We start from the raw sequence: 13571 nt of genomic DNA, 5'->3' as shown, positions 1-13571 counted from the left end.
AAAAATAAAAAAATAGAGGACTCAAATACATTGGAAGCTATGCCTCAGAACAATAACCAAAGCAACTTGTTTAACTATGGCAGCTGCTTCATCATACATACCTTCAATAAAACTCCCTACTTTTTCTTCGAACATCCGAAGCAAACAAGCCCTGCCAAAGAGGCTCAGCTTCCGTATTTCAGCTCAACAGCAAGCTGAAGTTCAAGAATCAGAGCAACTGAAGGCAGAAAATGAAAATGAAGAGCAAGAAGGAATGAAGCAACAGCAGAAAATACCGACTCCAATTGAACCCCAAGTGAATGTCAAGAACAGAAACTTAGCAAGAGAATATGGAGGGCAGTGGCTCAGCAGTGTGACCAGGCATGTTAGGATCTATGCTGCCTACATTGACCCTGAAACCTGCGCGATGGATCAGACGCAGATGGATAAACTCACCCTTATTCTTGATCCAACTAATGAATTCTTGTGGACTGATGACAACTGCAACAAGGTTTACAGCTACTTCCAGGAGCTCGTCGATCATTATGAGGTATCGTCTCTAATTACCTCAGCCAAATGGGCTAATTATAATCATATTAGTGTAATCAAATAGTTAGAAAATTCAAGTACTTCCATAACCAATCCCAACAGCTTTAACTCTGAAATGAAAATTTTCTAATCATAGCCAAATTCTATAGTGAAAAGATACTCCCTTTATTTGTTAATAGACGACTGGTCATGCCACATTAAAAAGCCAACAAAAAGCCATTAGCCAAACAGGCAAACACCCCCGTAAATATTGAATAGTGATGAATAATTTAGTATCCTAAGCTCTAAAAAATGTCTCAGATGTAACCCTGTACTTGGTATAATACTGCGTATTTGATACTGAAATTGAGAAAGAAACTAAGAATTTTCTACTGGAAAACTCACAGGTAGTGGCTGATGGAGTCAAAAATAGGAAACTTTAGGTCCACTTTGCTACCAGAGGTCTGAATCAGTAATCACTAATCAGTAGAAAGCGCTAAATACATGCAGTGCCAAAATTGCATACTGTCCAATATATCTGAGTCAGTAAAACTGCTGAATTTTCTGACAGTATAACCTTTGATTGGAAACCAGGGTGCACCTCTGACAGAATACACACTTCGCCTCATTGGATCGGACATAGAGCATTACATCAGAAAGATGCTCTATGACGGTGAGATAAAATACAACATGAATTCAAGAGTATTAAACTTCAGCATGGGAAAACCGCGAATGAAATTCAACAGCAATGAGCTACCAGATGTACAGTAATATCAAGAATCAGATAGTGGAAACAGGTATGTAATAAGATGTAACCATATTATTATTACACATTGAAGCTTGTTTTACTGTAATACAAAAAGGGATCTTCAATGAGCCAGATGATTCACTAATATACAACCTATTTCTTCCATTTGCTTAACATTCGTGTATATCATCAGCATGGTTCACTGAAGCAAAAATCAGAATTAGATACGAGACTTTTTACAAAATAAACCATGACGTGCCACACAACCACAGTCAAGTGGAACCATTTTATGGGCATTCAGGACGATCTGGGCAAAATTTTCTTAGTCTGGTCATCCTTCCAAGGCTCACAAACTCCATTGGGAATTGAAGGGATTTTCTGGTGCCAAAAATAAAAGCTAATATTGTCAGAAGACTAGAAAAAAACAATCATTAAAACAATGTTGTTCTGCACTAAATAGAAAAACAAACGTAGGTAGGCATTGCCAAAAAGCAACTTCCTCTCAATATTTACATATATTGCCACAAAGGCACAAATATCTTCAAGCTAAAATGCTCCTAGGCAGCATGCTTTTCACTGGAATGAGACCATGCATCTGTAAATGTCTAGCACAGTTTGCCATAATTTATGAAGATCAGAACTGTAAATTTTCAATCAACTTATGCTGCTTTCTTGCTTAAAATATCTAAGCTTAACTTCCTAATTCCATATTATTTCATTTTAGTACAGAGATTTTCTTTCTTCCAGCTACTTCCTTCCCCTGGTTAAGGTAAATAAAACATCATTGGTGGAAGCAGTCACAAGAACATTGATGGAAGCAGACAATACTTTCCAAAAGATTAGACCCTTTATTTTCAAAAGACAACTAATTGACAAAGATTTTATTTACTTCACAGACAGAGTTATCATTACATTTCAGTAAGATCTTGTCCATTGATAAGCAAAATAGTCAAAAGAGGTTATACAAAAACCCAGTGGTTATGATGTATGATGAACACTGAGATCGGGCCTTAAGTCTGGAGTAAAATAGACTGAATGACTTGGCTTGACCCCTAACATACACAGTTTATCTCTTACAAGGACCAGAAATTTCACACAGGAAGAACAGGATGATGATCTAAAATCACCAACAAAGAGAGATTTTCCATTTCCAATTATGTCTACTCTACAACCAATATGGCTCTACAGTTTTGTTTTAGAATAAAGGCCATACTATTTCTATTTGGGTATAGTGTGAACTGAAAGCATGCTACCATACTGACCAAAATAAATAAATAAATAAATAAAACTAAAACTACTAATATATGAAGAAGCCAAGTTTTGTTGGTGGGCTTTTATATCCCAGGAACAGCAGGGGCTAAATAAATTTAATCTCAAACTAGTTTATGTTAGTGACATAATCTTCAAGAAAGTGGAAGAGAAGAAACCAAAACAAACAAAAGATAAATGAGTTGTTACCTGCAAATAAAATCTACACATTCGTAGGAGATTCAAAACCTTGGGGCGATTGGGTTGTGCCTTTTCTATTTCAAGTTTCAGATCTGACATCAAGATAAGAAAATGATTGATGCAATGACAGACAAAAATCTGCAGAATAATATAAGCAAGAAAAAACATATGTAGTTTGACAAAAAAAAACACACACACACACTGTTAGGACCGAAAAATTGAATTTAAAAAACCGAAGACTGGACCGAACCCAAAAAATAGGTCCAAAACCTGGACCGGATTAGTTTGGACCAATTTTAGAATTTTTATTAAAAATTTCCTAAATTTATATGATTTATGGAAATTAAAAAAAAATGAAAAACAATATTTTAACGTCTTTTTTTGTATGTTTAGTATAAAAAGACTAGTGTGACTAAAATTTTTCAAGCTTGGTAGGATAATTTTAATCATTATTAAAGGTTTTATGTATAATATTAAGCAAAAAACAAGTCCGGTCCAAGACCAGTTTTTATAGGGTTTTGGACCGGTCCGGACCGAAGTCCAAAAAAATGAATTTCTCGGCCCGGAGACCGGACCGATTAATTTGGTTCGGTCCAGTCCATTTTTCCGGTGCGGACCAAACTTTGAACACCCCTACACACACATACCTAATCTCTTTCTTTTTTATTTTTTTTTTTTGACACGTTTTGACTTTGGCACTATTCACACACTCTCCTTTGACCGTCTTTTGTGATTTATACAAAATAAGACATAGAGTCATGTGGGGTCTTGTTATATTTGTCTCGATTTATAATTTCAAAATATCAACTTTTTATAATTTTTGCTTAGCGATAATTATAAATATTAATGGTTGAATTTTGCACTGTAAAGCGTGGCAACTAAAAACAAACAGAGGAATTACATATATATTATTGTTGTAATTACGTAAATTAAGAAAGCTTGATAAAGGTTAGTGGGTGTAAGAGAAAGTTAAATAAAGCAGGAGCGATGGAGTAAAAGGGCGGGTGGGTGTAAGAAAAGGGCAAGAGAGTATGGAAAGGAGATAATATAATGAGGTAGCATAGTAGAGGGGGGTTTGCCAAACTAGTCCTCTTTGGATCTGGTGGTGACTTTCAAGATTCTTGAAACCATAGGTCCAGGGTTCAAGGACTGGTAGAAAAACAACAGCAAAGGGGGGCTTGCCAAAATGGAATAAAGTACAAATGAGTAGAACATAGGAGAACGGAGAGGGGGGGGGGGGGGGCTAAATGGAAAGTGAGTTGAACATAAATAACAAAGGTAGTAAACTATCTACTCAAACCATAGGAACCTGCTTAGCCACAAAAGCAACATGATAACGAAATTAGCATACAATCATACATAAGTCTATTTTCCTTTATTGTATATCCAGTTTTGAAGTTTAGATGTACTAACTCCATTTCAAATTATTTGCAACGATTTGACACTTTCCACTAACACTTTATGTCAAATCGTTTGCAAAAAATATGAAACGATCTAAGCAAATTTTTTTTTTTTTTCTTACAAAGAAACCCAGCAATACGAACTTATCATCCTTTAAAAATTATGCCAAATGTAAACATCGCACAGAATGAGTTTGTTCATTTGTTGTCTTTGTACTAATGTGGTATGGCGATGGAAAAGATTTTAAATTTTTTTTTGTCATGGATCCTAATTTTGTCGAGCATAGATATATTTCTAAAATGATTTAACACACCAGTTTGACTATTTTGCAGATAGGATGTTGAATGTGCACCAGAAGTCAGAGACTTCAGAAATTCAGTTGATTTGAACCCTTATGCGTATTGTTAATAAAGTAGGAAACTTAGAAGCAACAAAAGAAACTGCTTATGATTTGTACTCGATTACTTATTGATACAAGCCACATATACATACATATATATATAGTCATGGTCCTCATAGATTAAAAGGTTATTCCACAAATTACACTATCCATGGTTATATTATAGTTTCATCCGCAAAGCCAAGTAAGGCCTTGTTTAGTTCACCATATTTTTACTTATTTCAGAAAAAATAAGTTCAGATAAAAAAAAATAAGTTTAGATCATATCATCGTTTTATGTGTAGTTTTTTATCGCTAAATATCTTTAATTTTATAATGAAAAATATTCTAAAGATCACATATTAATAAAATACACATTATTACGAATCTAACAAAACCCCACTTGCTACATTTTTACCGTATAGATTATCGTATATTTAAGGTCAAAGTTTGGTCAAATCTGACATTCAGATCAGATCAGATCAGACTATATCAGATAAGTTCAGATAAGCAAAGATAAGGCAAACTAAACAGGGCCTAATTTTTTCTCTCTTCAAGATGGTAAATTTATCTACCTATTATTTTACAAATATCAATTATTGTCAAGGTAGCAAAAGGAAAACACATAGCACTCTTACATTCAAAATGACATCAAATACCATAATATAGTATGGAGAAATTTTTAAGTTGACATCAACAGATATATGAATTGTTTGTCTAAAAGTACACATGAACCCAACTTCTACTGAAACAATTAATCTTTGCACCGCAGAAAAGGAAGGACATACAAGTGACAGCATTAATAGCATATTAGCATCACAATACAGGCAATTCAAAAAAAGGAGAAAGAATTATGATATTTTCTTATGAGTAAGAGCCACATATGACAGTGCCGTCTTGGAAAGTATTACCAATTTATCCGTTTGCTTTACCACCTTAAGTGTCTCATACTTCATTCTTATTGACAGAGTTACAGGTAAGTCAATATTTCAAAAACAGAAAATTGGGTGAAACAAATAAATGTACATCATTTATAACAGCTAGACGAATCATTCAGAAAAAACTTTTCACATAAGTGATCTCATGTAATAACTAACTCATTGGACCAAGTAGTCTAAAATTTTAATTAAGTAGTTTCCCAGCTTTCTTAAGCTGCAATGATGAAAGAGAAGACAGAAAAGAAGCACTCTAATCAACCAAACCAAGAACAAACTTACCTGGAAATTTTTCAAGCAAAGATTTGCCCATATGTCCCGGCCTGTAAGATCCACCGCTACGGGAGTCTCTATAAATTGACACAGGCTTTTTAGAATTAAATTCCGCCCAAAGCTCGTCAAACTCCTTTCTCTCATAGGGTCTTCTTAGGTAACGATGTAACTCTTTATTCAAGTACCAGTACTCAGAAGAATCTACTCTTTGTATCTTCCCCTTTTTGCACGTCTTGTTCTATGGGAAAGCATCAAGATAATAGACAAGTTAGTGTGAATGTCAGAGGTGGGGAAAAAATGCACTATTTAGATGAAATGGAATATTGCTAAAAGAACACTTACAGACGTGCTCAGTGTATTAAGGCTATCTGTTGGAGTTGATTTCTTTTGTGATGTAATTTTTGCTCTAGAAGGTGGAGTTTGTGGTACTGGAATTGGTGTTGTAGGTTTACGAGTTAATGATGGTGGTCTTGTATCTTTCTTAATTCTAACACCAGTTTTCTGCTGATCATTGGGTTCATAAGAGATTCGCTGTAGGTCTCCATATTCATATATCACAGAGTCTTCAGTGATGTGGAGACTATTCAAGAACGTTTCATAAGTTTCATCAACTATTATAGACATCTTTTTCCCAGATCCAGAATATTTTGGACCTAGTATCTGATCACTATCCACGTCTAAGTTCCTATTCTCCCTAACACAATTGCCCTTGCTAGAATGTGGAGTCTTCCTCTTGTTTCCATAAGGACGAACATTCTCAGAATCAGAATTGCTCTGATCACTATCCATGTCTAAACTCCTATTCTCCTCGAGATGATCATTCCTGGAATCAGAACTCTTCTGATTACGATCAACATATAAGATCCTATTCTCCCTAGCACGATCACCCCTGCGAGATATAGGAGTTTTCCTCTTGAATCCATCAGAGACATTCCCAGCTTTGGAATTTTTCCAACCAGATTTTGGATTTTCAGCTGCATCTAAGCTCCTGGGAAATACATCACATGAATTATCCTTTACACCGGAATTTTTTCGAGTTGATTTTAAACCGACATCCTGATGTAAGTTCCTTTTCTCATGAATAACAGTACCACAACGAGGTTGTGAAGTTTTCCTTTTCATCAGATTAGGTGACTCGTATTCATCTTCATAATAGATCGGGGACAATACACCGTTTTCTATTGACACATCACACATATATGCATTATTGTACTCCTTCAAGTTTCCCAAGAATTCCATATATGTTGGATCAACATCGTCATCCTCCACAAACTTCGCTTCCCAAAACTGTTGTAAACCTTCCAAAAATGAAACATAATCTTCATCAGCTTTATTATCTTGAGCAGTAACAAAGGATTCACCCCTCCGTCTTTTTTTATTACATGCGTTTGTTTCCATGTCTAATAAAAGATCTGATCCTTCAAATATAGACATATCCATGGCTAAATCCTGCCTTTTTTCTCCTCCTTTCTCTTGTCACCCTCCTATTACAAACCAAATGATTAGAAAGCTATATAATCCTCGAAAACCAACATTGTTCCAATCTCCTTGTAATGACCAATCGACCATGATTAACAAGCATATAATTCATAATACATAAACAATAAACATATAGATATAACACAAGATAAAAATCAAAATACAACAGAAGATACCAAAGCATATATATCCACAAACACAAACAAACCATAAGACTTCCGGGTCATTCTGATACTGACTCTAGCACAGAGTTACACAATACTCGAAAATAACAGCTATTCAGTTTCCCCACAATGGCCAATCGACCCCAATTCACAAGCATATATATCCACAAACATAAACAAACCATAAAACACATCAACAAACCCAAAACAAAACCGAACGAACCGGGGTAAAAACCGGAACCAAACCAAACCAAACCGAGCCTGAAATAAGCTGTATCATCCCAAAAAACAAACCAATATTGATTCAAAAACCCCGGCAATTGACCACAATTCACAGGCACACAGAAACACAGAACATAAAACTCATAATCAAAACAAACCCTAAAATTCGGGGCGCAACAAAATACAGGAAGGATCATTCAATTACTTGCAAAATGCAAAATGCAAAATTTAATACAAATTCACACAACTCAACATCTTGAAGAAAATATAAGCAAGATTATACCTTTATAATACCCAATTGGTATGAAATTCAACAATGTACATAACCAATAATTCATGTAATTAAAAAGAAAGTACATAAATTTCAATTTCACAAATAATCTTTTATTTAAAACAACAAAAAAAAAAAGGCAAATATATTTTACCTACTTACAATTTAGCTAATATAATGAGCTAACCTTGTAATTGAGGAGAACCGGTTGACGGCGGCGTCGCCGGCGGTGGGAGTGGTGTCGCCGGAGAGAGAATGCGGGAGAAGGCGAAACAAAAAGTGAGAAAAGTAAAAGTAAGTGAAGAGTACTCCGTATTAATTTTGTCCAATTGCAACAGTTACAAGTAGTAGTACTCCGTAGTAAATATTTATTGGGGATATCTAAAAATAAACAACGAACTAACGAAGTACAACACGAAATGGTAGTTTTTCTACGTACTGGCCTACTGGCAAAGTTTAATGGGACTTTACTGTAAAAAAAGAGTTGATTGGGACATCCGGGTGTATATATGAACCTCTCTTGTGGGAGTATAATACAGCGGTCTAACTTAGAAATCTAAGAGAAATTGTGGGTTGATCCTAACCATTGATTGAAGTGAATCTATAGTGGAACTTTCGTAATAGATTTTTTTTTATTTTTTTTTACAGACGTAATAGAATTGAAATTTATACGAAGTACAATAGCTAAAATGATTTATGTACAGCTTGTTAAAAATAAATAAATAAAAATAAGATTTAGTCGCACCTTAAATTGATATTAGCAAGCATTTGTGTCAGAAGAGTATAGAAACATACACTCTCATAATGGAATGTGTCAAGATGATTTCCTTGGAATATACCTCCATCCTAATAAAGTACTTTTTTCTCACTTTGTATGGAAAAAATGGGTAAATACAACAAGTTAATCTCTGAGATATACAAAATTTGTTTATCACATGACAATTTTGTAAATAAATCAACAATTCTTTCAATAAAAATAAGTCCCACAATGATGATGATTGGATAAAGTTGTTGATTTATTTTCCAAAATACCATGTGATAAATAAATTTGTTTATCCCAAAGATTAACCGGGGCTTCCTCGGAAAAAAATTTCAATAAGTGTTGTAGTGCATACCAATTTCGATCTGCCTATAAAAATTTATTAAGGAAAATTTGCGAGGAAAGTCCTTTTATGAGGTCGACCTTGTGTGGAATGTCCTTTTATGAAATAGGTGGCACGAAAGGTCCTTATATGAACATTGGGTTGCGAGGAGGGTCCTTTGACCAAATTCCGGCGTTGACCATTTTTTTCCGGCCAAAAATTAAGCTTTTTTTTTCCCTCTTTTTCCTTAATTTTCCTTTTCCCCTTTAAATTAAGCTTGGAAACAACAATTAGAATTAGAATTATGGTTGTTATAGTGTTTAATTTCACCAGAACCACTAATCTAATTAAAGAACCACCGATCCAGACTAACCAACCACCCTATATCTACCCATAACCACCCATACTCACTGAGAACCGACCACCTACGAAAACCACCCATTAAAACCCACACCTCGAACATCCACCCCACTAGAACCCAAACCCACGACCCCCACGAACACCCACCCACCAACAACCGGCGAAAATTAAAGAATGAAGAAGACGATGGGAAAAGTTCAAGCAACAACACTAAGGTGAGGAGGAAAGAAGAGCACGCAGCACCGGCTATGGTTGAATGTCTTTGATTGGCCTTCAATTGTAATTTCAGGGATAAGAATTGAAGATTTGGGATTAATTTTGCTCTAAAATTAGAGTTTCATAAGGGAGAAATGGGGGATAGATGGAAAATCGTGAGAAAAGAGGGGAAAGGAAAAAAAAATTAAAAAAAAAAAAAAGGAACTTAAGGGGTCACGTGATTTGCATGTGATTTTAAATGGCCGGAAAATTTTGGTCAACGCCGAAGAACGGTCAAAGGACCCTCCTCACAACCCAATGTTCATATAAGGACCTTTCGTGCCACCTTTTTCATAAAAGGACCTTCCACACAAGGTCGACCTCATAAAAGAACATTCCTCGCAAATTTTCCATTTATTAATTAGGTGGACACTGGACAATACAATTCAAAGACAATCAATCTATTGCTTTTATTTTCATTCATGCAATATCACGTTGAGAAACGAACCCGTTGAATTATGGAAATGCTTAATTAGCATATACTAACCTCGAATAAACAATGTATGATAGATGCTTTAGTTCTCCTATAATTATCATATATAAATTTATGTGAAATTATCTATTACAACTCGCGATAAAACATATCTATGCATTACTTGCATCTAATTATATATAAGACCATATATGAGATTGAGTAAATGACAATAAGTTGAGAGTAATTTAGTAGATGTAATCATGTAACCACCATCAAGAAATGAATTCAATCTTCACATCGGTGATGACAACTGCATCTGATCCAGCTTTAGGCACCAATATCACATCGATATTATCATCGCCATCTACTCCTTGATCCTCAATCAAATCTGTCAACCCTATTGTCAAACAAGTCTTTTTATTACGATCTTTAGTTTTGTGTTGCTTGTGTGGCAAACTCACAAAACATCCGGCATACTCGGCGTTCACACGACTCTTCCTCTTAGGAGGATCATCTTCTTCATTAATGTATACATCAAACTTGATAAACTTATCCATTCGCGACAACTCCAAGTTAATCGTTAGCACCTCTTCTTCGTCTTCTTTTTGCTTCTGGCTCCTTAATTTTTGTGGCCTTGCCACTCGTGTTCGTATAGTAGAGTCTAAAGTTCTAGGAAGTGTAATCCCTGATGTTAAATCTTCCCTCCTTTTTGCAACAGACAACGATTTATCTTGCTTAATCTTAGAAGAATTAGGCCTAAAATTAAGCCACGGGATATCAACATCTTGGTATATGTATCCGAGTTTCTTGTGATCCAAGCAATCTCGAACCCTAATTCGTACTGGTTGGGCATTTTCGTCATAAAAAAGGAATGAAACATTCAACCAATCGGGATCTTCAATGTCCTTCCTCTTACCCCCTAGGGTTTTCCATAGCACCCACATTCGGTCCACGTTAGCATGGTGGGCATAAAAGATTGAGTCTCGAGCTGCAGCATTGAAGATACCCATATCCTCCCCATTAGGTTGGGTTGGATCTCCCGTCCAATTGTGCACTACATTATGTGGCATTAACTCGATTGTACCGGATCCTATTGGTAGCTCATCGCCTGCTCGATATGCCCTACCAAAGAACAGTGTTGGGTTCTTGGCATTGGATACCATTTGGCGATGCATAATTGCCAAATTTGAGTCTATCAACTCTTTGGGGGAAAGTTCATTATTATCATCCCCGTCGTGGGAAAGATCCATTAAGGTTGGGGGAAGGTGACTTACATTTCGAAATGGGTCATACAAGGTTGACGTTGGGTTTGTATATATAGAGGGAATATACATACCATCAGGATGATCCCAATTCCAAAAAGGCAAAGCAAATGATGGATCATCAATTAATTTGCCTAAAATCTTTTCAAAAAAATATATGTAACACCTATGAAAAGGAAAAAATAACCAAGAGTCATGTATAAGAAAATCGAAATCCGGGAACCCTAGTTGATGATAGTGCCCCCCCACACAATATGCACAATGTACATTGGCTTGTTGGATGAAGCTTCGCGGATCATCTTCAGGGAGCTTCTTCATTAAGCTTATAGCCTTAGAATACTTGTCCAAGTATTCGTCATCCACTAAATGAGCAGCAGGACGAAGTCTTAACTTTTGGTTGTCGAGAGGCTTAAAATTGAGAATATGTTTTGGTATGGGAGGACAACATTCATCTTCGGAAACATCACAATTAGTGACGTCCATGGCAATAGGGGCTGCGAGGGTGGTGGAGGCAATAGGGAATGTGGTGGTAGTAGCTCCGCAAAGACTTCCTAATCCGACTAGTATATTTCTTCTATCGAGCATGATGTTATTGTTGTCATCAATATTATTTGTTGTTTTAGGGCTTTGATGATCAAAATCGTCATTTTTGGCTACTTTGCACAATATTTTTGGTGTGTAACCATAGGTGCGTCGTGTACGATTTCGAGTAATAGGGGGAAGCAATGTCTTCGAAAATAAGGGATTTGGGTTAAGAGGAATGGTGGAGGTGATGATAGTAAGTGAGTATAGAGAGGCTGCCATTTCTTTTACAAGAGAATTGTTATTGTTTCTTGAATGAAAGATTTGTGAAGCTTTACTTGTACAAGTTAGGATTAGTGGTAGTTAATTATATACAAAATATATTGCTGAAGTTTTGAATGGTTAGATATTATGGAGTATATTGTTGAGATGTCTAACTCAAAATTTGATGTCAAAATGAAGTACGTAACATGAGAAGAAAATTTGAGGGAGAATTGTATGCTTGACAAGGTAATTATTCTTCATATATAATTTAGGTATTTCATATTCGTGTAATAAATTTTGTTTGAAAAAATTTAGTAGAGTTATTAGTGAATCCATGCTCTCATAAATATACATATTTAGTGGATTCATGCTCTCATAAAAAATTTAGTTGAGTTATTTAGAGAATGATATTCGAACATGTTATAACCTATCATACACGTCGTACATGCCCTCAATCTTTATTATTTGGCTAAAGCCTCGGACTTTGACATTCATGTAGCTCGATCATCATTCAAACATTGATGATCATTCATTAAAACATCGACTTATCAATACATCAAGGAACTTAACATATGCGCAACAATTATTATGACATTTTTCTTGTCTTTCTTGAAATGAGTCATCAATCCCCAATTACGTTTTACGTAGATGACCATATACCACTCAATTCATGTTATTAAGTGCTTTATCCATAATTAATGTTGAGTGATTTTACTTAAAGCGTACTCATACACGCACACTAGATAAAATCTACACTGAAAAATGAGTAATGACAGAAACTTGACATTGTTTCCCCTTCAACTTGACCATTTAACAACAATTAATTTAAAATTTCCAATCCATACAGTATACTTAAATCGACTGATATTTATTGACCATCCTTACTATACCGCAAGAGACATGCATATATATTGCATTGGACCATTACATTATTAATAACTTTAACCTTGTTACTACATACTTCGTTTTTTAGTTTATTGTCAGTCTTCTTTGGTTACTCAATCTACTAGTCGTAGCTTAGGATGATGTATGTTGTTATTAATTTACTAGTATACTAAACATCAATTGCGGCCTATAACATACAACATACAACTAAACATCAATAATCTAATATATACTTCGTATATGTTTAAAGGGAAGTTTTTTCCCGAGTTTTTAGAGAGCCACGTAGGATCTAATTTTCTCAGCGCGCCATGTAGGATTACAAATCATCTTAGTAGTAATCAATTAAATAAGAGATTATTAATTTTTTTTAGAATTAAATAATTCAAATGTCACGTAAGCAAAATTGACGAATGAGATTTTTAAGTTTAAATTAATTAAATATTAAATATTATTTTTTAATATTAGGAATTTTATCTAAATATATAACAAATTTTAGCTCATAAATATAATAAAAAAAGAATAATAAAAAAAAAATCAAACAAATCGTACATCGCACGGACTTCATCTAGTATATAATATACTAGTATTACACTATGTACAACCAAATTTCCACGTGTATAATAAGTTGATTGTTATTAATTTATTATGTACTTCAAATCCATATCATGTAAGGGTCATGGCAGCCTCATGGGTCCATT

At 34.9% G+C, this 13571-nt stretch overlaps 3 protein-coding genes across 4 annotated transcripts; 1 reads left to right on the top strand and 2 right to left on the bottom strand.

The window, feature by feature from the left end:
- Positions 1-15: 15 nt before the first annotated feature.
- On the top strand, positions 16-4608 carry LOC145639209 (NAD(P)H-quinone oxidoreductase subunit M, chloroplastic-like). 2 transcript variants are annotated; one of them, XM_081690386.1, is made up of 3 exons: positions 16-529; positions 1102-1304; positions 1449-1913. In XM_081690386.1, exons 1-2 carry the CDS (start codon positions 77-79, stop codon positions 1276-1278), a joined length of 630 nt encoding a protein of 209 aa, XP_081546512.1. In that variant the 5' UTR covers positions 16-76; the 3' UTR covers positions 1279-1304; positions 1449-1913. The 2 variants fall into 2 exon arrangements, with proteins under 2 accessions (XP_081546512.1, XP_081546511.1); XM_081690385.1 differs by lacking the exon at positions 1449-1913 and adding an exon at positions 4438-4608 and having other exon boundaries at positions 18-529.
- Positions 1498-8160, bottom strand: LOC145639208 (uncharacterized). The gene is made up of 5 exons (XM_081690384.1): positions 8016-8160; positions 6035-6990; positions 5702-5930; positions 2714-2796; positions 1498-1633 (listed from the first exon to the last, which is right to left on the bottom strand). The coding sequence occupies exons 2-5, from the start codon at positions 6929-6931 to the stop codon at positions 1553-1555; spliced, it is 1290 nt and encodes a 429-aa protein (XP_081546510.1). The 5' UTR covers positions 6932-6990; positions 8016-8160; the 3' UTR covers positions 1498-1552.
- A 2052-nt stretch (positions 8161-10212) lies between these two features.
- LOC145640498 (polyphenol oxidase I, chloroplastic-like) lies at positions 10213-12006 on the bottom strand. The gene has a single exon (XM_081691769.1). It carries the CDS (start codon positions 12004-12006, stop codon positions 10213-10215), a length of 1794 nt encoding a protein of 597 aa, XP_081547895.1.
- Between the last annotated feature and the right edge of the window lie 1565 nt (positions 12007-13571).

The sequence above is a fragment of the Chenopodium album genome, chromosome 7, assembly GCF_948465745.1.
Source record: "Chenopodium album chromosome 7, dcCheAlbu1.1, whole genome shotgun sequence".
Classification (NCBI taxonomy): domain Eukaryota; kingdom Viridiplantae; phylum Streptophyta; class Magnoliopsida; order Caryophyllales; family Amaranthaceae; genus Chenopodium; species Chenopodium album.
Note: the sequence above shows the minus strand (reverse complement) of the source record. Positions and strands in the feature narration are given on the sequence as shown.

Coding starts and splice junctions, on each gene's coding strand:
- LOC145639209 (XM_081690385.1), top strand. CDS start 77: ATGGCAGCTGCTTCATCATACATACCTTCAATAAAACTCCCTACTTTT. Junction 530..1,101: donor AGCTCGTCGATCATTATGAG/GTATCGTCTCTA, acceptor ATTGGAAACCAG/GGTGCACCTCTGACAGAATA.
- LOC145639208 (XM_081690384.1), bottom strand. CDS start 6,931: ATGGAATTCTTGGGAAACTTGAAGGAGTACAATAATGCATATATGTGT. Junction 5,931..6,034: donor TTAATACACTGAGCACGTCT/GTAAGTGTTCTT, acceptor GCTTTCCCATAG/AACAAGACGTGCAAAAAGGG. Junction 1,634..2,713: donor TGTGTAGATTTTATTTGCAG/GTAACAACTCAT, acceptor TTTTGGCACCAG/AAAATCCCTTCAATTCCCAA.
- LOC145640498 (XM_081691769.1), bottom strand. CDS start 12,006: ATGGCAGCCTCTCTATACTCACTTACTATCATCACCTCCACCATTCCT.